Source organism: Aulonocara sp. 'chitande type north' Nkhata Bay, linkage group LG17 (assembly GCF_057382095.1).
Source record: "Aulonocara sp. 'chitande type north' Nkhata Bay isolate Kocher_YH1m ecotype deep benthic linkage group LG17, A_spYH_male_GT1.1, whole genome shotgun sequence".
Taxonomy (NCBI): domain Eukaryota; kingdom Metazoa; phylum Chordata; class Actinopteri; order Cichliformes; family Cichlidae; genus Aulonocara; species Aulonocara sp. 'chitande type north' Nkhata Bay.
In genome coordinates, this window is record NC_141360.1 from 16,826,432 (window position 1) to 16,854,135 (window position 27,704).

Consider the following 27,704-nt stretch of genomic DNA (forward strand, 5'->3'; position numbering starts at 1 on the left):
TCCTGCTCCCAGCACAAAACTCACTTCTGCGACTACTCCGCGACAGCAGGAGCGCTCCCTGCACACTACAGCGCCTCCGACAAACCCCGGTGCTCCCGGGTTTCCATGAAAGAGCAGAAACGACATTTAAGCGGAGTGTCACCGTGAGACTGTGGAATAACTCACCCGTCCATTGCACAACACGGAACTACAGAGCAACAGGTCCCAACAGCAGCCAACAGGGACCCCGAGCACCGCCGCTTTAAACGGACAAGATGGCGTCCGTCGTGAGGACTCGCTGATTGGACGGCTCGCAAAACTGGTGGGCGTTCATGGGCAAAATCGTACGTTGATTGGCTGGTTGGACCCAAAATACAACAACAAAGAAGCGCTATTCCAGCGAAGATTTGCTATGAGTAAGATACACGCATTCACGGGAAAAAACGGATACACGTTTTACTCTGTGAAAGTGGGCGTTGTCCCGACAAAACAAACTGATTATATGTCCGAAAGGGCACCTGAACACTTTTATATTTGATTTTGAATCTGCAACATTAATGACAAAACACTAAAAAACATTTTGAGTATACTGACCAGAAAACGGGGGGGGATTTAGAAGATTTAGCTTGTATGTGACAGTGAATTTTATTGTGTGGTGTAAATCACAGTTCATTCTGTTCATTCGACAATAAAACCTCTTACCTTTAAACCTGGGGAAAAGGGGGATGCTTTGTATAGTAGTAACCCTGTCTTTTCCGTGCAAGCAAGGCTAGCAGTGCTTGCCCTGTGAAATCTGAAAATACATCAATTACAAAGTACCAGAGTCCAAGATCAAGACGATTAAAAGAAAAAATAACAATAAAAGACAGGAAGCACAAAGTAATGGAAATATATATTTTAATTTGGTCCGGTTTGACTTTTTAAATTGTGTGGAATAATGTGTTTCACTGTCCCCAAGACATGATAACAAAGCCCAGAAGTGCAGGAACTTGGTGGTATCCAACTTTAATCAACCTATTTCTGCGCTTCACACAGGAGCCTGTTGAACTGGTGTCATATAACAGGTTGATAAATAATTCCTCCATGTGCTGCTTTCCAGGAAACTACTTGTGTGCTTGAAAATGATACAGCTGAACACACAAATAATTCAACAGATTCTCATACATAGATCATGTGTTTTTAAACGGAGACCACCTGGCTGGCTCAGACTTTTCTCTGGTAGCCCATGCTTTTTGCTGGTCAAGGTAAACTTAAAGAGGTTGACAGAAATAAAACATTTTTAAAAATCACTAACTCATCCACACCAGACATTTTAAAGCGGGTGTAAAGAACTGTAATCTCCACATTTCAGCTTTCTTTCTTTTCTTTTCTTTTTCAAAATAGAGTTACGACCTTAACCTCGAAATGTTGAATAATATTTTTTCCTTATGTGGCCCTAATACAGAGGAATGGAAGACAGAAAAAAATACGTGTGTGAATGAAGGAGCAGAGGTAGTGAAGGTGGATACCTCGCGCTGGCCATTTAAAGAAACAGCGCACGAGCGAGGTGAAGAAGAGACTGCAGGCAGGTGGAGTGGGTGGAGACGAGTGTTGATCTGTGACAGAGGGATAGCAGCAAGAAAGAAAGGGAAGGTTTACAAGATGGTAGTGAGACCTGCAATGATGTATTGTTTGGACATGGTGGCACTGACACAAATACAAGAGGAAGAGCTGAAGACTTTCAGATCTTCATTACGAGTGAGCAGGATGGACAGGGTTAGAATTAGAAGAAGAAGAAGCGGCACGCCATTGGCCAGAGTGGCTGCAGCGGAACTTGCTATTGGCTGATTCTGTTGCCCCGCCAGTCGAGTCGGGAAACAGCGCCATAATTAAACTGTAGCAGACCTGTGTTTTCTGCGGATTGTTTGCGGCCTGATTTACTAAGATAGTAACAGACAAGAAATTTGTTCCAGGACGGTTGGAACTTTTTTAATCTTTCAGTGACCTTCCCGAAGAGTTCAGCTTTGTTACGTTTAGGCAGGTAGCAAGGGCGCTAATATGGCCCGATCGCTAGGCTAATGCAAATACCCCAGCAGTCGGTAACAGCAGGCTCAATTTAGCGCTCACAGTCTCTTCTTTCAGCGACAACAGCGATGAACTACCCGCGAAGCCTCCAGGGACTGCCGTGTGAAATGTTCCAGGAGACTGCGAGAGCACGGTGAGTTAATGTTAGCACACAGCTAGTCGTCGTTAAGCTGCTCCGTTACAGGGCCCGTTCCTTTGACAGCAGGTAATAGTTTAATAACCCACCCCCATCTCCCAAAAACGACAAGAGAAATGAAAGCTGTCTGTTCAGCAGTGGTTTGATCTGTTATGGATTATATCACAGGCTGTGAACCTCGCGTGTTCCCCTTTATGACAGCAGCGAAGGAGGTGATCAGATTCTGAGCTGGAAGAAGGTTGTAACTTTCGTGTTGACTTGACTTGGCTTGGTAACGACAAACAAACAATCTTCCTTCCAGGCCAAAACACTGCTGAAAACCCACAGTCTCTAGTTTCCTCTGGACCTCTTTTCCCCAAGCCTCAATCAGCATGGATGCCATTCTCCCATTCCCATTTGGGCAACTCTAGGAGTATGATTGTTAAATAGAAAGCACTTAGGTAGAAAAATGGTGATTGAGGCAAGTTGTATAAAGTCCTTTGAGGGCTACTCAGAGTAGAAAAGCGCTATATAATTTACCATCTAGATATCTCTTTATAAACTGAACTGGTCTGTGAGTTTCCGTGAGCTATAGCTAGCCTAGATTTAACAGTGAATTGAATAAGCTCTTTAAAAACTTTATGTCAACATCGGTGAAGATGACCAGAATATACTTTGACACTTGGACTCTGAATACAAAAAATACAATTTCTTGTCATCCTTGTATTTTAGTCATTCTTTAATGATTAGGTTTTTGTGACTTGATTAAAATGTGAATTATTTTGTTATGAAATATAACAAAGCTGTTTTTGGAGTGTCCCCATCTTATCTCTTGTGGTGTACAGGAACTCGGTGAACCCTCGGACACCACTGAGTTTCCCTAAATCCAGATCAGCTCTGTGGGACAGCAGCCCCATGGGCGAGAAGCTCCGCCTTCACCTCAGCTCACACAGGTAACTGCTTCCTTGCTGATCAATAGAGCTGGTTGTGCACTGTTGTAGTGAGAGCACATTGTAGCTGAGATCTAGACTCACTGCTTGTGGTCTGCTAATGTGTGCAAAAGTCTGCTGAAGGAAAAGACTGCATACTAAGTTATTAAGATGGTTATTAAGAATGGATACTTTTCACATTTGAGTGAAAATAAGGAAAATAAGATGCTTTTTTTAAACCACGTAGAGCAATAAAAACATGACAGACTTTTACACTTTATATTTTATTCACTGAATCAATAACAAATTTAACCTACTATAATCTTGTCATACTTAAGTGACAACAGATGAGGTATGTGTCTCTGCAGGAAGCCTCAGTTGGTGCTATTAGAGAAAACTCTTCGTCTGGCGCATCGTCACGCCCGTCGCAGTAACAAGCCCCACCTCCACTGTTTCTTATTGGGAACGGTTTCTGTTGATTCAGGTCAGAGGTTAACTTCAGCTCATCCTGAATGCTGATTCAGCTCTTTTATAAATGTGTCTGTGGCATCGAGCACCTTAGTCCAGCTGTCTGTCCTCTGTGTGTTGCTGTGGTTCAGATGAGGAGGGCATCACAATCACCCTAGATCGCTTCGACCCGGGTCGGGATCAGGCCGGAGCCTCGGGTCAGGTTCCCTCTGCTCCTCTGCCTGGAGACGTCCTGGTTCCCTGTTTATTCTCCTCTCAGACTGAGACTGTCGTCCAATCAGAGGCCGAGCTCCATCACTGCTTCAAGGTGAGTTTGTTACCCTTCAGCCCTTCCGCTTCCTCTAGTGGCCACTTGAAACTGCCTAAAGATTACACAGACAAAACATTTCCCAGTGAATGCAGCACATGATCAACTCTTCTTACTACAATGATCTTGGCATATGCATGCTTAGACTGACACAGATGTGGTTTTAGGTGGAGCACAGCAGCTGCTGGTGTTCAATTCAGCTGTTCTTGTGATTTGGCTGAATTACAAGAACAGTTGCCTTAAGACACTTTATATTGTAAGGTAAAGACTCAACAATAATACAAAACTGTGTTGACTGTGTGTTGGTGTTTTAGGTGTTGCAGCAGTTTGTGAGCAGCCGACAGACTCTAGATCTGTCTCAGCTGCTAAAGGTCAAAGGGCATGTGGCCTGCTGTGAGCAGAGTGATGCTGCAACGTTTACCCTCAGCTGGTCAATCATCAGTCCGTCTGTCAGCGTGGAAGTGGAGCCGGTCAGAAGTGTCCCCATCATCCCGACTGCTCTGTTCAGGAGTCTAACCAACGTAAGCAGACCACTGGGGCGTGACAGCAGCCGACAGAGAGGGTGAGAGAGCGAGAGTTCATCACCACACGTCTTGGCCTCTGATCACGTTTGCTGACGTCTTAGTTCTCTTTTCAGGTTTCTGACCATGGACCAGACCAGGAAGTTGCTCCTGCTGCTTGAGTCTGATCCGAAAGCCTCCAGCCTGCCGCTGGTCGGACTGTAAGCTTCACCTTTCATCAGACAAGCCTGGGGGGGAAAAAGTCCAAATTATCACCTGGTAGTTCTTTTGGGATGTGATTAGCACTGATGTATGAGTTCTTTTAAAAATTGTTCACATTTTAAGAAATTCTGATTTTAATTTTCTAATTATTAATGAGAGGCACTTGTATTTTTTATGAAATGTTCTACTCCGAGTAGGAGTACCGAGAAAAAATGATGTGAAAGATTTTTTTTTTAGATGAATTCTAACAGTCCAGATGTAAGCCCAGATGTTTTTGCTTCTCTTAAGTGGGGGTATTTCTTTCTGCTTCCTGTCTCGTGACAGCTGGCTGAGTGGAGTCACACACATCTACAACCCTCAGGTGTGGGCCTGGTGTCTGAGATTCATGTTCAGCTCCACCCTCCAGGACAGGTGAGGTGACGGTGGCAGAAAGGAGTGGATTGGACGTGTTCGCGTGTCTGATCGGCTGTGCTGTGTTTCAGAGTGCTGTCCGACGGTGGCTTCTTCCTCCTCGTTGTGTTCGGTTGCGCTCGCAGAGCTCCTCAGTTCTTCCGCTGTCGAGGCTCAGGACCACAGCTGGACTGCCAGCTGCTGACGGCTTCACACACAGCCACTCTCTACCAGGTAACACAGCACCTGTTTTAAACTCTTTCTCCTCCTCCCCAGTCATTCACTCATGATCAGCTGTGCTGTGTATGCTCAGCAGGCAGTGCAGGTGGATGGGAAGACTCTGCAGGTGGAGCTGACTTCAGAGGATCACAGCAGAAAGTTGGAGGTCTTCAGAGAAGCTCAGATCTCCTTCAGCAGGCAGGCCAATGAACTAGTTAGTACTTGTCAGACAATTAGCAGTGGTGACTAAAAAGTGTGTTAATGCTCGTGTGCTGATTTGTTTGTGCCCTCAGAGCGCCTCCACCCTCCGCTGCCCTTTCTGTCACTGATCAGGACTCTGGAGTTGAGGATGATGATCTTTCTCCACGGCCGTCCCCGAGCCCTCATACTCCAGCTCACCAGGTCAGTCACAGAATGGGCTCGGGTCAACGCTTCCGTTAACACACTCTGGGGTGGTTTGGGTGGTGTGGAGATGTTTTTCTCAGATGTGGAAAATGTTACGTGTGTGAGATGTGAGGTCTGACCGTTCTGCGGATGTGCTGATTTAACATTAGTTTTCCCAGCCCTTAGGCTGTCTCAGGCTCAGATGTTGGGAATATTTTACTTTTGTGCGTCACGCAACTTGCAAATCCAGTGTTTCGTGTTCATCTCCTTTTTCCCAGCCTTTTTAATAGAAATCCACAACATTTGATTCAAATGTGGGTGTACACTTTATATGATACTTCACTCCTGCTTGCTGACAAAACAACATTCTTCCTCTTGTTCTTCCTCCTCTCTGGTTGGGGTTAGTAAATGGTTAGTGCATGTTGATGTTGCTGATTATGTAGTAGCAACTTTGTGCTAGGTGGGGTTTTTTGTGGTCTTTGTTTTTAATGTGGTGTAAATAAAGTTGTGTTAAAAGCCAAAAGTGTGTGTGTGTGTGTGTGTGTGTGTGTGTGTGTGTGTGTGTGTGTGTGTGTGTCTCTCTCTCTCTCTCTCTGTCTCTCTGTGTCTCTCTCTCTGCAGTAATCTGTTGTTCCTTTCAGGCTCGGCGGGTGGAGCCATCTGTTCCCGAGCTCTCTCTGCTGATTGACTCCAGCTTCACCTGCACTCAGCCCAATCCTGCCTCTGCCTGCAAGCCTCCAGCTCATCCACGTGGAAACTCCTCTTCAGCCCCTAGAACTCCTCTTTATCTTCAAAGCACCCCCAACCCCAACTCCAACCCACAGCAGCCCTGCAACTGCTGCTCTAACCATCCCTACAACTGTACCGCCATTATCGCCTCCCCAGGTCTCCTTCCTGCTGCTTCACCTGTGTCCCATCATAATGATCCTTCTCCTTCTAGTCTCATCCATGCTCCTCCTCCTCCTCCTAGCAACCATCCATCTCTTTCTGTACCTCCTGCCCCCACCACTCGGTCTGTTCCTCCATCATTCACTTGCCCTGCCCCCTCTCCATCTCATCAACATGTTTCACCTCCACACTCCTCCAGCCACCCAGCTCCCCTCAACCCTGATGTCTCTACTCCCCTCTCCACCCACCACCACTCTCCTCCCTGCACACTTGTCTGCCCTCCTACTCCTTCTTTCCCGTGCAGACCCCCAGCCTCCTCCCCACACTCCTATGCAGCAGCAGACCCTGTGCCCTCGCCCTGGCTTTCCCAACCCTCCTGTATGAATCAATGCTGTTATCAGGCGGGTAGAGTTGTACCGCCAGACACCTACCAGCTCCTCCTCCATCAGGAGCACCAGCTGCGCCTGCTGCAGGCTCAGGTAACAGTTGTACTCTTTCCACACAACACAACCAGAATATATATGTCATGAATAAGAACAAGGACTTATCATTGGCACACAGGGAACCAGGAAGAGGCCTGAAACTGGAACTGTGGCTGTATTTAAAGGCTTCTGTGGATAGTATTGCTGGCTAGTTTCAACAAGTACTGTTTAACGTGGCTGCATCCTTGCTGCAGTTAATATTTTCTGATAATCGGGCAGGTCCAGATGCTCCTGGAGGCTCAGAAGAAGCTTCAGTCCTCTAACCAGTCCCCAGGCGACATACACACACCCATGAGTGTGGCCAGCATCGCCGTAGAGACGGGTGAGTGTTTACTGAGCAGTCAAATCTCCAGGAAGAGGCTTATAGCTCACATCATCACCATTTTTCCCCATCACTCTTTTTCCAGGTGCTAGTCTGTTCTGGGGGAGTCCTGCACAGTCCACCTCACATCAGGAAGAGCAGGTGCACCCTCCCTCCTCTACTGGGCCCCCGTCTACACCCAAGCCTCCACCTTCATCTTCCTCCTCTAGCCCCTCAAACTCTTCATCATCACTCATCAGGCCTGCGGGTAGTGCTGACAGTGACAGAGGTCATTCAGCTCCCTGCTCCCCACCTGGTGTGCACAGGTGAGACCAGGTGCCATTTAAAGAAACAAATTATTTTCAGCTCAAATTTCTCTGTACTGCAGAAGTACTGACAACCTCGTGCAACTGAGATAAATCCACTCAGTTAATGGGTCTTAACTTCTGCTTTCATGGTTTTCTTTTTGTAAATTGATGGTTTGATTTGCAGTGACACTGAATAAACCTGTGGTGCTACTGAAGTTTAGCGAAAAGTTTTAACCGCTGTTGTGGAGCTATCTCACCAATGCCTTTGCTCTTTTCCACATCAGCAGTCCAGTTCTGGGAGAAAGTCTCAGCATGTACAAACCAACAGAGGAACAGCACACCTTCTACCACAACCTCATGGTGAGACAAAATAGTATCTGCAAACCTGTTTGATGCCAGGTCTAATAAAAGGTAACAGTTTGACTCTGCAGTCAGAATGATAGGAATAGACCCTTCCTTTCCAGAAAGCACTGCATGAATCTCTTTGTGACTGGGTGAATGAGACTTTTGGTAAAAAGCGCTTTAACTGCTGAGCTGAGTAGAATGGCGTTACAGAAGTACCGGTCCCTTTAGAAAAACGTGTTCACCTGTTGAATCCAGAAAAGGGTTAAGCCTCCAGAGTCAGAGAGAAGCCATGTTGCAGAAATTTTTCAAACCAATATCACAGCAAAACGTGTAATAGAGACTGTGTCTACTTTCACCCTTTGCCTTCCTAAAACGTTAAATAGACATGCACGCAGAAGTTTCATTACCAGCAGGGAGAGATAATGTATTTAAAGTGTGCTTTAATGCACAGGTACACAGCAGCACAGGTACGAATGCTCTAGGCTGCATATACTTTGCACTGCCCACTGCTGGGGAAGCGTTGCCAGTCATTGGTGTAGGGCAGCGTTTTGGATTCATTGTACAGAATTCCTTGATTTTTTTATTTTTTTCTTTTTTCTTTCCTCCTCCTGATGAAAACATAATATGTCAAACATTAACAGAAAAACCCCCACAAGGATCAATCAAAGGACATCACTGTTCAGTAAAAGTAACCTAAAACACAAAGATTGTGTATCATTACATTTAATTCCAAATTGAACTACTTTTTTTTCCTTTCCATTGGTCAATATTATTAACACAGGGTTCATTTGTTCTCTGGGTACAAAGGACAGAACTGTGCATGTCATATAAAGATAATTACTTTTGCTCTGTGTCTCAGACTCAACTCACCAGTCGTCTTCAGGAGTCACCTAGCAAACAGGAAGTGGAGGACGAATCCAGGAGGACGAGGAGTCTGTCAGCAGTTTCTGATTGTTCTCAGTCCTTCCAGTCCATGTCGTCCTCTTCATCCAGCAAGAAGCAGCAGCAGCAGAGTCCAGTAGAAGACCCGGTGGTCAGTGCTACACTGCGGCAGCTGCAGCAGCTCGGAGTCCACGTGGACGAAGACGTTCTGACAGAGTCTGGCAAAAACCATCGGAAAGCTGTGGAAACTGCCAGGTACTGAAACGCCTCACACACGGATATGTGTCTGCTTCACAGATAATTGGGAAGTTTCCAGGAAAAACCTGATCTTGTTTGGAGAGATGGCACACTTTGATGAAGCTGCTCTCATTTCTAGAAATCTGTCTAAATTTATTAAACCCCCCCCTAAAATGTGACTATTCAGTGTTGGGACCAGCAAACAGAGTTTCAGTCTTATACGCCTCTCTGCTGCTTCTTTCCTCCTGATTATTAAAACCAAATATATCACAAAGAACAATATGACATCGTCAACTGCAAAAAAAGAGTAAAATGGTGAAATGTGGATTAATAAACATTAGGTCTCTTTTCCATGTTAGTAAATGACTATTGTAGGTGAGGTTTTTTTTGTTTGTTTTTTTTTTGGGTTTTTTTTAAATATCCATGTAAATGTTGAAAATGTCTGCCACAGCATGGCATTTATTCTATTATTAGACTCAGCTTCTCTCGAAATTTAAGTGATCTCACCACTTGAATCACATGGTCCATCTTGTTCTGATGTATGGCCTAGAAACTGAACATTTAACAATATTCCTTGAAAGCGCTGTTTTATTTTTCTTCTAAAGATTTTCTAGTCAAATTGAATTTTACAGTAATGCATTACAAAGCAGTGGGGGATAAATTGAGTTGCAGTAGATATCTTTCTGAAAGCTCTGTGTCATTTTAGGGATATGATTACTTTTTTACTGTTATGTTCTTAAACGCCATGTGCAGAACAGCTACCTAAACTCTACTCCCACTGAGGTTGACTGGCTTTTTTACAGTGTTACATTCATCACTGCATACAACTCTGAACACACTGTGTACTCTGAAATTGAAGGCAACAAATCAGAGATGCCTGACTCCCCTGTAGGGCTGTGCGATATGACCAAAATCTCTTATCCCGATATAAGAATTCTATCATCCCGATAACGATATAAATCACAAAAATGTAACATTTTCTGTAAATTCTGAGAATCTCGGGCAGCTCGACTTGCGTGAAGTGTTTCCAGCTGCGCGTCATGTAGTCGAGTGTTTTAACAGATGCATGAAACGATACATTTTTAGACATAAGTTGTAAAGGCCGCTGTTTTCTTTGTGAGTATTTATTACACGGCGTGCTGCGGGAAAAAGCCTGTTCTAACGTTTGAGTCTAAGGTTTATTTTTTTAGCACCTGGCGGCTCTTTTTTACTTCTCATCCCTAAATAATCTGCTCTTTCATGTGATTCAGTTTATTTTCAAAAGTCTCAACAGGATCTTGAGCTTTATTGTGAAAGGTTTATGTGGAACATAAACAAGCGGACACGCGATGGTGTTACTGTCGTTGTTGCTAACGACAATGCATAAAAACAGGCGCTTGTCCGTCCGTAGTGTGGTTATATTAAATATAAGAGAAAGAGAGAACATTAAGAAATTAATATAGCCACTACAGTGACCATCAAAACAATGAAAAAAATATTGCCATAAACAGTTTATTTTGCAACACCACGAAACAAACGATAGTGTAAAATGAAACGATAGACGTTTTTATATCGTCATCCGATATATACAGTGGGGCAAAAAAGTATTTAGTCAGCCACCGATTGTGCAAGTTCCCCCACTTAAAATGATGACAGAGGTCAGTAATTTGCACCAGAGGTACACTTCAACTGTGAGAGACAGAATGTGAAAAAAATAATCCATGAATCCACATGGTAGGATTTGTAAAGAATTTATTCGTAAATCAGGGTGGAAAATAAGTATTTGGTCACCTCAAACAAGGAAAATCTCTGGCTCTCACAGACCTGTAACGTCTTCTGTAAGAAGCTTTTCTGTCCCCCACTCATTACCTGTATGAATGGCACCTGTTTGAACTCATCATCTGTATAAAAGACACCTGTCCACAGCCTCAAACAGTCAGACTCCAAACTCCGCCATGGCCAAGACCAAAGAGCTTTCGAAGGACACCAGGAAAAGTATTGTAGACCTGCACCAGACTGGGAAGAGTGAATCTACAATAGGCAAGCAGCTTGGTGTGAACAAATCAACTGTGGGAGCAATCATCAGAAAATGGAAGACATACAAGACCACTGATAATCTCCCTCGATCTGGGGCTCCACGCAAGATCTCATCCCGTGGGGTCAAAATGATCATGAGAACGGTGAGCAAAGATCCCAGAACCACACGGGGGGACCTGGTGAATGACCTGCAGAGAGCTGGGACCAAAGTAACAAAGGTCACCATCAGTAACACACTACAACGGCAGGGAATCAAATCCCGCAGTGCCAGACGTGCTCCGCTGCTGAAGCCAGTGCATGTCCAGGCCCGTCTGAAGTTTGCCAGAGAGCACATGGATGATACAGCAGAGGATTGGGAGAATGTCATGTGGTCAGATGAAACCAAAGTAGAACTTTTTGGTATAAACTCAACTCGTCGTGTTTGGAGGAAGAAGAATACTGAGTTGCATCCCAAGAACACCATACCTACTGTGAAGCATGGGGGTGGAAACATCATGCTATGGGGCTGTTTTTCTGCCAAGGGGACAGGACGACTGATCCGTGTTAAGGACAGAATGAATGGGGCCATGTATCGTGAGATTTTGAGCCAAAACCTCCTTCCATCAGTGAGAACTTTGAAGATGAAACGAGGCTGGGTCTTCCAACATGACAATGATCCAAAACACACCGCCCGGGCAACAAAGGAGTGGCTCCGTAAGAAGCATTTGAAAGTCCTGGAGTGGCCTAGCCAGTCTCCAGACCTCAACCCCAGAGAAAATCTGTGGCGGGAGTTGAAAGTCCGTGTTGCTCGGTGACAGCCCCAAAACATCACTGCTCTCGAGAAGATCTGCATGGAGGAATGGGCCAAAATACCAGCTACTGTGTGTGCAAACCTGGTAAAGACCTATAGTAAACGTTTGACCTCTGTTATTGCCAACAAAGGTTATGTTACAAAGTATTGAGTTGTATTTTTGTTATTGACCAAATACTTATTTTCCACCCTAATTTACGAATAAATTCTTTACAAATCCTACCATGTGGATTCATGGATTTTTTTTTCACATTCTGTCTCTCACAGTTGAAGTGTACCTCTGGTGCAAATTACTGACCTCTGTCATCATTTTAGGTGGGGGAACTTGCACAATCGGTGGCTGACTAAATACTTTTTTGCCCCACTGTATGGTTATATCGAACAGCCCTACTCCCCTGTGTAACTCTCAAATGCACAGCCTAAATCAGACAAGACACAAGTTATCGAGGAATTTGCATTTCACTAAGGTAGATGAAAGGTCTGCGTTATCTTAACTATGCTGCTACACTTTATCCTGTCAGTGTTGGAATGTAATGCATCTGCACAACAAGTTTATAGCCGATGTCATGACTGTTTTTCTCTCTGTGTACTGTCAGCACTCTGGCCAGCATCAACCCGGCAGCAGTACTTTCTAGACTGAGTGTTTCTGAGCCGACAGCCAGCGCTCTGTGTCCAGGAGGCAGCGTGGATCTGAGCCTGGAGGCCAACGCCATTGCCCTGCACTACTTGAGTGACTCTCAGCTCAGCAGGCTGTCCTTGGGAGGCCACATTCCTCATTCTAGTCTCACTCCTTCCTCCACCAGTGATTCTCTGCCATCACCTAGTAACATGTCTCTGGCCACCAGAAAGTACATGAGAAAGTATGGGTTGATCGAGGAAGAGGATGGCGAAGATGAGGTGGAGCAAAAGGAGGTGGGAGTTCAGGAGACATCAGATCGTGAGCCCCTGACAGAAGCTGTGAATGCGAGGTTCCTCCCACAGAGTCAGCTGATCCAGGATCTGCGCCCCAAAATGCAGCTATTAGCCAACCACACTGAACCACATACCAGTGACAAAAAGAACCATTCCAACAGGCAGCCATCTTTTGTCAGGGCAAACCTCCGTCAGACAGAGGGATCACTGGGAAACATCCTGGACCTGAGCCGCCTGAGACAGCTGCCCAAACTCTTCTGATGCCCACATCACCAGTAAAGCAACCCCATATTGAACTGTAATATGCACTAAGCTTTTATAGATAGTTGAAGCCTGGTGTGTCCTAGGTACTCTCAGCTGGTCTGATAGACGTCCTGGTTTCCATGGACACTGGCTGTCACTGGAAATTTGCCGTCTTTAGTCCTAGCAAGTCTCTGGGATGCCGAAAAATGCTGGAGGGTAAACTATTTAAGATAGCTGCCCAAACTCTTATGACACCGTGTAAACCAGACTAAACAAACCTCTTAAACTTTAAGTGGAATTTGCTTTGCTCAAGGAGCTCAGGACTGTTGCTAATACGATTTTATTTTCTTTTTTTTACTGGAAACCTGGTTTCTTTTTAAAAACCATTAAAGTTTGAATGGTGTGCTCAGTGTGTTAATGAACTAATAGTCTATTGAGTTGGTCAGATTTGTGTGTTTGTGTCATATTTTCCTCTTCTGTAAAATGTCTCATGAACAATTTGTTTTAGTATTTATGAATCCACAAATAAAGTTTTCCCAGGAAATTCTATTAAAACTGCAGCTGATGGTGTTGCTTACTTCAGACGTCATCTGGAAATGTACTCTGTTAGAAATGAGTATTTCCACACCCACCAGAGCTTCAGAACCAGAACTCTGTCCGTGCCGGAGCCAAGGAAACGTGATCGTTCTAGAAAAGGTTTTTGTTTTTGTTTTGTTAAACTAACGATCACCTAGTAAACATTAGCTATGGCATTACTCCACATAAATAGTAGTCAGCATGTTCGTTACTTGATATGGAGTTTTCTAACTCCTAGCTTCATCTTTTACAAAGTTCCTCATTACTGTAATGCATTTAGTTCAACCTGCTGCCTTCAGTTACAATCTTGTCACTTAGTGGTGCCCCGTGAAGCTTTGCAGTCTCTCTGATCATCTCCTGGTGACTCTGTTGGCTGTCATCTCCCGGCTTGCAGCCAACCCCTCTTCTGTCTCACCTCTGCGGTATCCTGAGCAGCAGGTCCATTTGGTTTCTCCAGATGAATCAGGATCCCCTTTTCTTTAAATCCTCTGCTCCCTTGCTTGCGCTGCTGTACATTACCAGCCTGCTTTTGTACACATGTAGTTTGGCAGGAGGCGGTTTTCCCTCTCCCACAACGTTCTCCTTATTGGTGCCTAAGGCTCTCTCTTTGCCAGAGTTTCTGTGGGTTAATCATGTTCAAAATGTGTCCTCCAGTCACCACGGAGTATCCCTGTCTTTTTCCATGCAGTGAGGAGCATCGTTCTTTGGTTTGAAATTCCTGAAAGCAAACAAACCATTGACTGAGGCTACACTACTCTGGCCTGAGAGCTCTGTGGCATTGTTGTATTTTGAGTTTCACTTCATCTTGGGGCACCAGCTCCTTTTAATAAAGTTGTCTTTATGGTGCTGGATGTCCTTCCAAAACTTGTTGTATGCCCTCCCGGTTAGTTAGCTTCATTTGTAGGCTTCATTGTTTTTAACTTTAATTCTGAGCATTTTGTGGCTTATGGTACTTTGGAAAACTGTAAATAATGACTGAAAGGCAATAATGAATATAATTATTACTGCTTATTATAGTAGTGGTGGTAAATTTAAAGGCTTGTGTATAGATTTCTAAGGCAGCCAGGCTGCTGATTTCTTTGCTAAGTTCAAATGAATCCAGGTATGAAAATATAACAGATTAATAACTGATTTTTCCATGAAATGTTTGTATGCATAATTTATGCGGACATTTGTGCCTATGAACTGTTCGTAAATGACACCCACAACAGGAAATGAGAGCCAATGTTTTTACAAGTAATCCTTGAAGCTCAGAGGACATCCCTAACATGGCCTTTTCATAGTACACAGCTCTGACCTTGAACACCGACTGTCCAACCACCTGCTGTTGAAATCCGTTTTCACATACAGACAGTCAGAAGTAATCGGGTTTGGGGCCATGGTTTAACTCACCAGGTTGAGCAGTTGGCCCATTTGCTGTCGAAGTGGCCCGGGTTTAAATCTGCCCTGTGTTGCCTTTTGTTGTGTTGTCCTCCTGCTCTCTCTCTCACAGCTTTCCTGTTAAGGTAAAGACTAAAAGAGTCCCAAAGTATTTGGAGAAGAAGGCTGTTTCAAAGAGATTGTGGAGTTGAGTTTAAAGATCGTTTATCAGACAGGATGAACTGAGGTGACTCACCATGTCAAACCTGTTTTAATTCAAATGTAACATTTTCCAAGAATTGTTTCTTAAAATATTTCATAAAATCGAATATTTAAATATGTGATTTGTGATCATAAGAAGACATTTTGTTCCAGTAGTGGTAAAGAATTTGTTTTTCTAAGGATGTTTTGTTGTGGGATGACTGCTCCAGTCGTCATTGTGTGGGCGAATGCGTCTTTCTGTTGATGGGTGCAGATTGTTCTGACTAACAGTGGATCAATGTCTCAAAGGTTGATTTGTTGTTTGTGTGCTCTGCAGGACACTGACCTGAGTTCAGCTCAAACCGCACAAATCTGCCTGTGTGAACACTCACGGCTCTACCTGGTCAAGTAAGACCCAATCTTTAATTTTATTCTTTTTCTGCTATAACAGTGAAATATGCATATGGTAGACTAGAGTAGAATATCGTGTTTGTGATGCCACACAGCAAACATGCTTTAGTGAAGGAAATGTCTCATTTTAAAAATGTTGATGATCGATCGATGATAGGGAAAATGTTTCTGGTTGTTTTGAACTTTACACACTTGTGACTTTATGCTATCCTTGTATTCAGTATTGATGTTTAAAGAGTATATTGTATTTTTGTTGATCCTGGCTGCTGTTTTTAGCAAAGTTAATGCTCCACATGTTCCTGGTGTTTTGTGTTAGTTTATTGGCTTTGGGGTTATTTTAGTTCTCTCTTAGATTGCGTTTTGTCTCTGTGCTAGCAGTGTTTGGAAAGTTTGTCTAAAAGAGCTGACGGTGGATAGAAGATCCGGCTTTGTACAAATGAGCAGTTGAAGATGACAAAGATGGAAGGAACTCTTCTATTTGTCTTGTTGTTATTCTAATAGTGTATGTTCATTCTATAAAAGACATACAAAATAATAGATCAATGGAAAAGTTGATATATACATCCATATATGTACATACAGTACATCAAAAAACTATATTCCAATCACAGAGTCCAAAACTACAGTTCAATTAAATTTTGTTTATATAGCACCAAAGGTGAAGACCCTACAAGAATATAGAGGAAAAAAAAGAGAAAATCCCAACAATTAAATGAACCCATATAAACAACCCCTTGGTGACACTGGGAAGGAAAAACTCCCTTTTAGCAGGAAGAAATCTCTGCCAGAACCAGGCTCAGAGAGGGGCAGCCATCTGCTGCGACCCATTGGGAGTGAGGGGAGGGAGACAGGACAAAGCCATGCTGTGGAAAAGAGCCAGAGATGAATAATAACTAATGACAAAAAGCAGAGTTGTGTATAAACACATAGTGAGTGAAGAAGAAACACTCCCCCAGCAACCTGACTATGGGAGGATTCAGGGTCACCTGATTGAGCCCTAACTATATGCTTTATCAAAAAAAGGAACATTTTAACTCAATCTTAAAAGTAGAGAGGCTGTCTGTCTCCTGAATCCAAACTGAGAGCTGGTTTCAGAGAAGAGAGGGCTAAAAGCTGAAGGCTCTGCCTCCCATTCTACTTTTATATCCCATAGGAACCACAAGTAACCCCTGCAGTCTGAGAGTGAAATGCTCTATTGGGGTTATATGTAATATGAGGTCTTTTAGAAAAGATGGGAATGATTATTTAAGACCTTGTATGTGATGATAAGGATTTTAAATTTGATTCTGGATTTAACAGGGAGCCAACAAGAGAACCCAGTATGGGAGAAATATGCTCTCTCTTTCTAGTCCCTGTCAGGACTCTTGCTGCAACATCAACATGCATCAACCGAAGACTTTTCACAGAGTTTTTAGGACATCCTGACAATAATGACAAATGTCCAGCCTAGAAGGATTAAATGCACAAACTAATTTTTCAGCATCACTCTGAGACAGGATATTTCTAATTTTAAAGATGTTGTGCAAACTGAAGAAAGCAGTCCTACATATTTGTTTAATATGTGCATTGAAGGACATTTCCTGGTCAAAAACAACTCCAAGGTTCCTCAGAGTGTTACTGGAGGCCAAGATAATGCCATCCAAAGTAAGTATCTGGTTAGACACTGGTTAGACGTTTAGGGGTTTTGTCTTAATTTAGAAGCAGGAAATTAGAGTTCATCCAGGTTTTTATGTCTTTAGGATTTTCTTGCAATTAAACTAATTGGTGTGTGTTATCTGGGCTCATGGATAGATACAGTTGTTTGTCATCTGCATAGCAGTGAAAAATGCTATGCTATGCTATGCCTTTGATGTTACTGCCTAAGGGGAAGCATGTATAATGTAAACAGAATTGGTCCTAGCACTCAACCCTGTGGAACTCCATAATTAACCTTGGTGTGTGAATAAGACTCTCCATTTACATGAACAAATTGGAGTCTATTAGATAGATATGGTACAAACCACTGCAACGCAGCACCTGTAATACCTGCAGCATGTTCTAATCTCTGTGATAAAATATTATGGTCAACAGTATCAAACTCTGCACTGAGGTCTAGCAGGACAAGCACAGAGATGACCCCCACTGTCAGAGGCCATAAAAAGATCATCTGTAACCTTCCCGAACTGAAACTCTTCAAATAAAACATTCCTATGCGTATGATCAGTTAGCTGTTTTACACTCTTTCAAGAGAGTTATCTACTGTTGATTTCATTCTGACTTATGAAAAATGCACTCAATTGTATGTGGTAATAAACACAACTTGTGCTTGAAATTGGCAGACTTCCAATAAAATCTTAGAAAACTGAAGTCAAATGGACTGAGCTGCAATATTATAAGCTCACTTCTTGCTCGTCCTTTTTCCAGGATGAGGTTTGCCGATTGCCTGTTGGTTCTGGTGTTCCTGCCATTCCTCTCTGTTGCCATCGCTATAGACATCTGCTCTGCCAAACCCAAGGACCTCTCTCTGGAGCCATACTGTGTCTATCGCAGCCCTGAGTTCTCTGACGGACCATCGCTGGAGCCTGAGGCAGTCCCTAACTTCACCAATCCCCGAGTATGGGAACTGTCAAAGGCCAATGGACGCTTTGGTCTGTCACTGTACAAACAGCTGGCTCTTGGCAGGAGCCCCGAGTCTAACATCTTCATGTCCCCCATCAGCGTCTCCACCGCATTCGCCATGACCAAACTCGGAGCTTGCAATGAAACGCTGAAGCAGATCATGAAGGTGAAATGCTGCATCATTGTGATCCTTTAGTTGTAGATGAAGACAACCGCACCCCCAACCCAAAGCTTTTGTCAAAATTTTCCCAAGTGCTTTTTTAACAGACAAAGGGATTTTCAGTATAGCATTTTGAATCATAAATCATTTCTGTTTGCACACAATATTAAAATAATTTCAGAAAAAAACAAAATTTACCAGTATTGGTAGGTCTTAACATCCAGCTTTATGTGAATTAAAATGATCAGCGTGCTAAAACAGAGCTTTTAAATAAAGCATTTCAAATAAATCATAAATCAAAACATAACTTTAATCTAAGAACACCATCTGCACAGTAGTGGGAGTGTTATGCTGTGGGAATGCTTCTCTCTGTTTTGAACTGGGAATCTCATTTAGATGGGGGCAATTATGAAGAAAGGATATATGAAGATTTTGACAGAAAACGTCAAAGAATCCATATCAAAACTGGGTCTCAGTCATTGCATTGCCTTCCAACGCAACAACAACAACCCAAACATACGTCGCTCCTGGTGAAGAACTGCAGGCTGCTATCCAGCAAAAAAAGATACACGTTTGACTTTTAGCATTGCAATATGATGATGATCATGATAACATCATGATAATGATGTTATTGTGTGCAAATAGAAACAATTTATGCTTTCTGAAGGAAACTAGTATGTTGGAAATGCTATCATCTGCTCTGTTAAAAGCACACTTGGGAAATACTTTTTTTTTAAATTACATTTTCGTAGGGTGACTAATAATTCTGTCTTCACCTGTTTTAGTTTTGAAAGTTAGTCTGTCCATTTTTACACAGGACTGAAGCAATATGTTTCACGCAGTCAAAACAGCAGAAATCTTTGCAGCAGACAGACTCACACATTCAGTGAGCCGCTATATTTGCCTGAATTCAGTTTTTGAATAGAAACTAAAATCTTACCAGTGATAGCAGTGTCTGTTTGGAGTGGTTCAGGTGGGTTGTCTATCAATCGGAACGTCGGTGAATCAGTCCTTTATTCTACAGTCCACGTGTTGAAGTGTCCTTGGGCAAGATACCCCTCAGTTCCCCTATTCATTGGAGTGTGTCTCTGAATTTTAGATAAAAGTGCTTAAGTATAGATAAAAGCACTGCATGAATGTGTGTATGTGATTGAGTGAATGAGACTTGTATTAGAATATCCTTTGAGGGGTCACAATTGAGTAGAAAGGAGCAATATAAGTACCAGTCTATTTACCACTGGCACCACATACCCATGGCATTATGGGACAGTCTGCTTCAGATCATGAGCTGTTTCTCTCCTTCTTTATAATGTTTTCTTTCCATCATTCTGGTACCAGTTCATCCTGGTTTCTTCTGTCTGCCTTTATGGGAGAGGACCGTAGAAAGGACCGTCCTCAATCGCTCTCTTAAGCACGTGACTGTTTATTTGGCAACCTGTAGAGCTTTTGCTATCTTTCGGATATCTTTCAGACCACATATCGAAAGTTTCAATTTAAAACTATGAAATGGAAGTTTAGCACTTGGTATCAACTCCAGGTTTTACAATCTGCCTAGTTTTGTCATGCAATACCAGGGGAAGAGGTCTTGCTGGGCCATGAAAATGCTTTTCATTAAACTGTCCAATAACTTTTGAGCCTGTAAAAATTCAGGGAGTATGCATGAAAATGGTTGTAATTCACAGTTAATTCACAGTTAATTGACCTACTTGAATTAAAGCTGAAAGCCTGCACTACAATCATATCTTGATTGTTTATTTAAAAGGGTTGTACATGGCCTGGTAGACGAAGCACCTCACGCAAGAGATGCATCCTAGTCAGATACCCAAACTACCTCACCTAGCTCCTTTTAATGTGGGAGAATAGCAGCTGTACTCGGAGTCCCTCCAAACTTTCTGAACTATAAGAGAAAGGCCAGCCAATCTTCAGAGAAAACTAATTTTGGCAGTTTGTATCCATGATCTCATTCTTTCAGTCACTATCCAGAGCTCATTACCATAGATGAGGATGGGGACGTAAATCGCTTTTACTCTCACACACCACAACATACCTGTACAGCTTCAGCATCAGTGCAGAAGCAGCCACAAACCATCCCCAATCTCCCCTCTCCACTCACTTTTGAACAAGACCCGAAAGATACTTGCTTAGATACTTGAGGTGGCAATTTGTTCCTGATCTGGAGTGAGAGTTTCACCCTTTTCCAGCTGAGAATCGTGCCCTAAGACATGGGAGGTGTAATATATCTACATCAATCCTGAAAGCCAGAGACTATATTCTGAGACCGCCAAAGCCTTTCACCATTTGGTAATACTTAGAAGTTCTGTCCATAAAAAAATGAACAGAAGTTGTGACAAAGACAAAGCTGGAAAAAGTTCAACACTCATCAGGAACAAGACCATCTTACTGACAGCAATGAGGACTTTCTGTGGCACCTCCCACAGGATCCCATGAGACACAGTCGAAGGTCTCCTCCGACTCCACAAAGCACATGAAAATGGGTTTTTCATGCATTTTCGAATATTCTTAAAAGGATAACAAGCTGCTCCAGCATCTCAAGACTGTGAGAAAAACTTTCAGTTAAGTTAGTAAATTTTATTTATATAGCTCAACCACACCAGGGACCTGCAACTGTGACTTCATCCCCAGTAATCACACTCATCCTCAGCCTCTGCTTATCCTAGGGCTTCTGATGCTCCCAGTGCACACTCACATACATTCATGCAATTACCTTTTTCTATACCTAAGCACTTTTAACCCAACATTCACACACTTACACTCTGATGGATGCACTGGGGGCCACTCGAGGTTCAGTGTCATGCCCAAGGATATTTAGCCATGCAGGCTGGAGGAGCCAGGGATCAAATCCCTTTCTTGTTAGTAGATAACTAACAAGAAACGGGGCGATCGTGGCTCAAGAGTTGGGTGTTTGTCTTGTAATCGCAAGGTTGCTGGTTCGAGCCCCGGCTCGGACAGTCTCGGTCGTTGTGTCCTTGGGCAAGACACTTCACCTACCGCCTACTGGTGGTGGCCAGAGGGGCCGATGGCGCGATATGGCAGCCTCGCCTCTGTCAGTCTGCCCCAGGGCAGCTGTGGCTACAACTGTAGCTTGCCTTCACCAGTGTGTGAATGTGAGAGTGAATGAATAGTGGTATTGTTAAGCGCTTTGAGGGGTCCTGAAAAGCGCTATATAAATGCAATCCATTATTATAACTCCCTCTACCCCCAGAGCCACAGCTATCCCAATTTTGTAGCTCAAAATAAACTTTTGATTTTCTGCAGGTATTTGAGTTTGATACCATCAAAGAAAAGACATCGGATCAGGTCCATTTCTTCTTTGCCAAACTCAACTGCCGTCTGTACAGAAGGAAGGATGAAACCACTGAACTAATATCTGCCAACCGACTGTTTGGAGACAAATCATTAACCTTCAACGAGACATACCAGAACATTAGCGAGACAGTGTACGGAGCCAAACTGCTGCCTCTCAACTTCAAGGTAAAAAGGAAAAGAACTCAATTTGAGACAACTTTGAACTCTGGAGCCTAGAATTTATGATGCTGCCAAATATGAATAATAATAATAGTCAAAGAATCGACATCCTACAATAGCCCAGAGTAGAGTGGTTGGTCGTTATGGCCTTTGTCTTTTCTTCAGGTTTATTTTTGAGAGGTCAAACGCTTTGAGGTTTGACTTCAACCACACCGACTTACGACAGCTGTCGAGTTTCCAGAAAGCCAGTCGCACAAATACAAACAGTTTATACTGATGAGATGATTAAATGAACCAGCAAGCCTGGAAGCCTGGATCCCCCAGTGTAGCAAATGTATTCACACTGTAAGCTTATAAAGATAGTGGGTGGACCTTTATATTGTATCAATATATAGTATATATGTGAACTATTTAGTTTGAACATCTGGATACTTTAAAATTCAGGAAAGTCAGGCTTAGAAAAAAACTTTGTACTGATTAGGATTGGGAGTGTTGTGAAACAGAAACTGCCTCGCTCAGTTTAAGGTATACTGCACCTTTAAATAGTTAACATTAAAATCCCATTTTCCTTAAATCTCTAGGGAGGCTGAGATTGCAAATTTAGCATTATTCACAAAAGGGCATTGATCTGTCTTACACCAGTTATACTGATAACCTTGTGTCTGTGGTGTAGGAGAACCCAGAGAACGCCCGGGTCACCATCAATAACTGGATTTCCAACAAGACAGAGAACCGAATACAGGACACGCTGCCAGCTGGGTCCCTGGATCCCACCACAGTCCTGGTGCTTGTGAACACCATCTACTTTAAGGTACTTGAATACCAAATACTGCAGCTCAAACTAAATTATTTTTGTCTGCATGCTCCATACATCATTATTGCAGGGTTTGTACCTGTAAAGTGCCTTGAGGCAGCTGTCATTGTGATTTGGTGCTATACGAATGCTGCAATTTGATCAAAATGTAAAAAGTTCTTCCTTGTTTTTACACTAATATCCTTATAGAAAGTAACCAGAAGGGAATATTTATATGTTAGTCAGGACCATCATCTCAAAACATGGAATTCTAATGGAAATATCGCTGCATTTCCTAAAATCCATATTACATTTTTTTCTCACTCTAAAACACCTCACCCATTGAAACTTTGTATTTTAAGATTAAGATCTGAGATTGAAATAAGGTTTTTAAAGATGTAAAATAACAGGAATTTAATCTCTGGGCAACACATTGGTGCAGTGCTTGGATTAGTGGTTGATGAGCGCGTTATAGCTTCCACTTTCTTGAGTCTGCTTATGTCTCAGTGAGTAAATTTCATGTAGTGAGGATAAGGCACGCTCCAGTTCAGTCTATGAACCAGCTTTTTCTTTTTGGACATGTACTTTATTTGATTTAGTGAAATTACGAAGCCTTTTAAGTGGTTTTTGAACCCTCCTAATGTTTTCAGTACAGCCACATACATTTTCAGCTACAGGCACAGAACGGTAAATGGTTGGGGGTGATGGTATGGAGGGAAACACACAGCATAATTGCTTTCTCTAAAGTCTCAGTATCAGTATCAAGGGATATGCATTCATTAAACATGGGTCAGGGGTCAGGTGGGAACGTCAGAATTGTCAGACTTGGAGTGAGCCAACAGGGAGCTTGTATAATATAAGAAAGTGAGCACACTTTCTGCCTTTTAGGGTCAGTGGAAGCACAAGTTTGATAAAGACCAGGTGTTCAACACAGACTTCCATGTCAGTGAGAGTCGCACCTGCTCCGTCAACATGATGTACCAGCAGACCAAGTTCAGGTACAAGTATTTCCCTGATGATCATGTGCAGCTGCTGGAGATGCCATATCGTGGAGACGACATCACCATGGTGATCATCCTGCCAAGCAGAGACACCACACTCAGTCAGGTAACCCGTCTGTGTTTTCAGCTCATCTTGTCTACTGTTTATAATTATGTTTCAGTTATAAACGACTTAGAAAAATACAACCATAACATTTTCTGTCCCTTTCACACAACATGGAAAAGAGCAGTTTCAAAATGATAAGATAATTATAATTGCTATCAGACCTACACTGATGCTGCTTATTATTGTTTTTAACAAAACTTTTGGGCTCTTTTGCCTTCATTGAATAGTACAGTGAAGACACATAGGAAAGCAGGGAGAAAGCAAATGGGGAAAGACACACAATTAGTGGCCTCAGGTCAGAATTGAACTAGGGCCCCTGCTACTCCTACTAGTTATTTCACACTTAAAGTGACCATAATACTAATTAAAAAGGAATCATTATTACATTAAGCAGAAATTCAGAATGTAAGTAACAAATAAAAACTTTTGGTCTTTTGTCCTGCTACTTTTTCTTTATTTTTGAGCTACAGAAAAAATGCCTTTTTAAAGATATGTAGTAATTTAAGAGTCAAATGTTGACTGGTGCATATTTCATTGCTGTTGTACTTCACCTCTGTGCTATGTGTACTTGTTTGTTGAGGTGGAGGAGAGTCTGGACCTGGCAAAACTGAACAGTTGGTTGGATCAGATGAAGGAAACAACTGTCTCTGTTGAGATCCCTCGCTTTAAAGTGGAGCACAGCTTCAGCTTGAAGGAGAAGCTTAAGGAAATGGGATTGACTGACCTGTTCAGCTCTGACAAGGCCAGCCTGCCAGGTACTTAAACCTGAACTTTGGATCTCAGTCCAAAGTCCACATCAACTGAATTAAAAGTGAATTTGAGTATTATTTTTGATTATACCATTACATAATCAAATATAATTGTTATACATGTTATTCAATTATATTTGGTCAATCTGGTCAAACATGATACATTTGGTCCAAACATTTAACAGTCTGAACATGTTTGGAATTTGGGGAAACCTGCAGTCAGCGGAGACTCAAGAAGTCACTTGGATGAGTGACGAAACATTTCTCCCACTGAAAACGCTACGTCCAGATGAACACAATCAACTTTGGGGGATTTACTTACCTGGATGATTGAGCATGCATCAAGACGAAAGGAAGACTCTCTCCAAAGACCAAATTATATTATTTACTGAAGATTCATGTCATTTAAATCAGGTTTTGATGCAAACATAAATGGAGGAGACCCTGCAGCATGGTGTGTTTTCATGGCTTCTATTAAGTGGTCTGCGTTTTTATTCTGAATATAGAAGGGAAGCAGAAAAAGTCAACTTGACCTGTTGTTGGTTTTGATTATGGCAGTTATAAATGAACAGTTAAGAAAAACCACAAAATTCCTTCTGTGTTTCAGGGATGCTGGAGGATAGCAACTTTGGGCTCTACATCTCAGATGCCTTCCATAAAGCTTTCCTGGAGGTCAGTCAAATACTATCTACATCACTTAGAGCATGTTTTACATTATACAAGTCCTTTTTTCCAAGTGTGGGTCGGGACCATTGACTGTATTCGAATGATCAGCGTAGCTTCCAGGTCTGAGAAGCAAAGCCAATGCAGAAGTATAAAAAGAAATTGTTTTCCTATGAGCTTGCAGGTTTTCTTGGTTATTTCAGTTCTGAGATGGTATAAAATATGACAAACTGGTGGGTGATGGCTACATACATTTCTACATACTATGATCAGGACTAAGGGGTGAGGGGTGCTTCTGTAATGAAAGACCACATTTGAGTGGTAGTGTTTCCATTTTAAATGTTTTTTTTATTTTATTTTTTTTAACGATTTGTCTTGAATTTCCAGACCTTTTTTGGAAAAAATGCTTTTGCCTTAAATGTTATTTTGGGCCTTTTTTTGTATATCATTTCGTTTGGTATTAAAACATAAACATCTAAATCCATATTGGTATCCTGACAGTTGATATAAATTCAGAGAGATGCATTTATACGAGTACATCTCTCAGACACAGGTTTTAATTTGAGTTAATAAGCAACTGTGTGTGCTGTTGCAGGTGAATGAGGAGGGCAGTGAGGCGGCAGCAGCCACCGCTGTGGTGGCCGCTGGACGCTCCTTCAATCCGTACAGGGAGGTTTTTACAGCCGACCGGCCGTTTCTGCTGCTCATCAGAGAGTCCATCATCAACACACTGCTATTCACCGGCCGTGTGGCTGATCCCTGCAACCAATAAAACCCTACACATGAAGCGATCACTGCTTTGTTAAAAGCCGCAAATCGTAAAAATATAGTAATAAATATTTCAAAATGTAAATATACTGCATAACAATTCGGCACTGTGCTGTATGATGTGGAGCTAATGCAAACTTCATTTTACAACATTATACACTACACACTCAAGAGTGGGGTTTTTGATTTTTAGCCAAAGTTTTAGACGTTTGTTCTGTACTTCAACTTCATTTCATTTCATTCCATCCATCCATCCATCTGCGGTGGCAGCAGCCTAAGCAGAGAAGCACAGTCCTCCCTCTCATCAGCCACTTCCTCCAGCTTGTCCGGGGGAACACCAAGGCGTTCCCAGGCCAGCCCGCTGGTGTATGGTGCCTTGGTGCTTCTCCCTCATTTCCCAACAACACGTCACAGCAGTTAGATTTATCCAAGCTTGGGACCGGCGCCGGGAATCCACTAGCTGATCACCCCTGACGATGGGTTCATGTCTCCTCTTCCCGGTCTCAAATCAGCGATCAGGGTGACTTAGAAAAGATGCAGCTTTCAAAAGTGTTTCCACAGTAAATGATTTAAGTAAATAAATGCAAAACAAATGAAATAACAGTGTTGTTGAATATCTCTGCCTTGAGATACTCACCGTGGCTTCAGATGAAAAAGAACTGAACATGAAAAGAGACCACATGAAGGACAAGAAGCATCTGCCCTGTCAGCCCGAACTCAGCTTACTGAAAACCATCCAGATTCTCCACAAGGACTGGAAAAAAAAAAACCCATCCACACCTGACAGAGTGCCAAGAAACGAGAGGCTTTACATCCAATAACTTAAAATATTAAAGAGCAGAAAATCTTAACGCATTAAAATACTTTAATTCTGAGCGTTTTGCTGCAATAACAACAAACTTTTTTTTATTTTTATACATTTTTTTTTATTTTTAGTAGTAGTAGGAGTAGTTGCAGTATTCAGTTTGAGGCACTTCTAAACATGTTCATGGAAAACAGGTGAGAGAGTAGTGCTGAATTCCAGATGTGTGTGTCACGTTCACACGCGCACGTTTGTGAATGCTGCTGGAGACAGAGGCGAGTCGGTGGCATTTGTCACTTAAAGTGCTTTATTTCCTTTGAAGGAGATGCAACCTGTGAGTGATCTAGTGGTCATAGTGAAAGTAAGCATCTTCACATTTATCTAAACTAACTGACCTTTGGCCTCACATCCCCCCACCCTCCCACACCCTCCACCAACATGATTTAGCAATAGACATGCAACATAAAAGATGTTCACATAAAACCTTTCAGGTTCATCTACTACAGAACTTAAGTACTTCCTCTTCAAGAAAAAAAAAGTACAGTATTAAAAGTTAATTTACTATCTAAAATTTGTTTACTTTGACTTATTTTCTGCATTGATATATTAGGATATACTCTGAGGAATCAACATTAAAGAGTTATTACGTGAATATAGTTAAATGATCAGATTCATGGTTAGGCATGTTGTTGTCAATGTTACTGGATATTCATGTGCTAAACACTGGATTTATCCAGGTAGGAAAAAGAAAATTTAGACTGCACCTATTACAAGAGAATTAAACTTTAGCATTCTGAATAAAGCAAATGAGCTGGAACCTTGACTGACTCAAAGACGTGAGGATCATGAGGAGGTTCTGCTGTTTTTCACAGTTTGAGGATGAAAGCGGATCAGGACATGAGAAATCACTGAGGAGGAAAAGTCTGATTTGGGCCGTCTGTGTTTAAAGCAAACGTAGCTGAAGTAACGGTGAACACTGCGATGAGCCTTAACATTTACTCATGTCTGACTCATTACTGCGTCGCTCGTGTTGTTGAGCATAATGACAGA

At 42.5% G+C, this 27,704-nt stretch overlaps 3 protein-coding genes and 1 long non-coding RNA gene across 12 annotated transcripts in view; 2 read left to right on the forward strand and 2 right to left on the reverse strand.

Annotated features, from left to right (window-relative positions):
• LOC147309843 (polypyrimidine tract-binding protein 1-like) overlaps positions 1-274 on the reverse strand; it is a 26,973-nt gene extending 26,699 nt beyond the window's left edge. For 2 of the 5 annotated variants that reach the window (XM_086268658.1, XM_086268656.1), the window contains exon 1: positions 166-274. In XM_086268658.1, the coding sequence (XP_086124784.1) occupies positions 166-173 (8 nt within the window). In that variant the 5' untranslated portion in view covers positions 174-274. The other 3 variants (XM_086268659.1, XM_086268657.1, XM_086268661.1) reach the window with 3 other exon arrangements.
• The window catches only part of stil (STIL centriolar assembly protein), a 13,887-nt gene extending 246 nt beyond the window's left edge, over positions 1-13,641 (forward strand). The window contains exons 1-17 of one of the 4 annotated variants that reach the window (XM_086268654.1): positions 17-395; positions 2,101-2,176; positions 3,004-3,111; positions 3,456-3,571; positions 3,687-3,862; positions 4,177-4,424; positions 4,500-4,583; positions 4,909-4,995; positions 5,067-5,208; positions 5,288-5,391; positions 5,487-5,595; positions 6,219-6,944; positions 7,167-7,269; positions 7,355-7,574; positions 7,844-7,916; positions 8,761-9,038; positions 12,423-13,641. In XM_086268654.1, coding sequence (XP_086124780.1) covers positions 392-395; positions 2,101-2,176; positions 3,004-3,111; positions 3,456-3,571; positions 3,687-3,862; positions 4,177-4,424; positions 4,500-4,583; positions 4,909-4,995; positions 5,067-5,208; positions 5,288-5,391; positions 5,487-5,595; positions 6,219-6,944; positions 7,167-7,269; positions 7,355-7,574; positions 7,844-7,916; positions 8,761-9,038; positions 12,423-12,999 — 3,231 coding nt within the window. In that variant the 5' untranslated portion in view covers positions 17-391 and the 3' untranslated portion in view covers positions 13,000-13,641. Of the gene's footprint in view, positions 1-16; positions 396-2,100; positions 2,177-3,003; positions 3,112-3,455; positions 3,572-3,686; positions 3,863-4,176; positions 4,425-4,499; positions 4,584-4,908; positions 4,996-5,066; positions 5,209-5,287; positions 5,392-5,486; positions 5,596-6,218; positions 6,945-7,166; positions 7,270-7,354; positions 7,575-7,840; positions 7,917-8,760; positions 9,039-12,422 lie in introns of those variants that run through there. The other 3 variants (XM_086268652.1, XM_086268651.1, XM_086268655.1) reach the window with 3 other exon arrangements.
• On the reverse strand, positions 3,435-15,063 carry LOC147309845 (uncharacterized). Its single transcript, XR_015125633.1, has 5 exons — positions 14,950-15,063; positions 8,772-9,001; positions 4,284-4,610; positions 3,645-3,917; positions 3,435-3,559 (listed from the first exon to the last, which is right to left on the reverse strand). It is a non-coding gene; the product is annotated as an uncharacterized LOC147309845 (long non-coding RNA).
• Positions 15,064-15,415: 352 nt separating this feature from the next.
• On the forward strand, positions 15,416-27,225 carry serpinc1 (serpin peptidase inhibitor, clade C (antithrombin), member 1). 2 transcript variants are annotated; one of them, XM_086268666.1, is made up of 9 exons: positions 15,479-15,525; positions 17,101-17,172; positions 17,932-18,292; positions 21,563-21,778; positions 22,446-22,583; positions 23,454-23,672; positions 24,253-24,427; positions 25,029-25,093; positions 25,680-27,225. In XM_086268666.1, the coding sequence occupies exons 3-9, from the start codon at positions 17,933-17,935 to the stop codon at positions 25,854-25,856; spliced, it is 1,350 nt and encodes a 449-aa protein (XP_086124792.1). In that variant the 5' UTR covers positions 15,479-15,525; positions 17,101-17,172; position 17,932; the 3' UTR covers positions 25,857-27,225. The 2 variants fall into 2 exon arrangements, with proteins under 2 accessions (XP_086124791.1, XP_086124792.1); XM_086268665.1 differs by lacking the exon at positions 17,101-17,172 and having other exon boundaries at positions 15,416-15,525.
• Positions 27,226-27,704: the final 479 nt, after the last annotated feature.

Coding starts and splice junctions, on each gene's coding strand:
- serpinc1 (XM_086268665.1), top strand. CDS start 15,416: ATGTCTCAAAGGTTGATTTGTTGTTTGTGTGCTCTGCAGGACACTGAC. Junction 21,779..22,445: donor TGCTGCCTCTCAACTTCAAG/GTAAAAAGGAAA, acceptor TCTGTGGTGTAG/GAGAACCCAGAGAACGCCCG. Junction 23,673..24,252: donor GAGACACCACACTCAGTCAG/GTAACCCGTCTG, acceptor TTGTTTGTTGAG/GTGGAGGAGAGTCTGGACCT.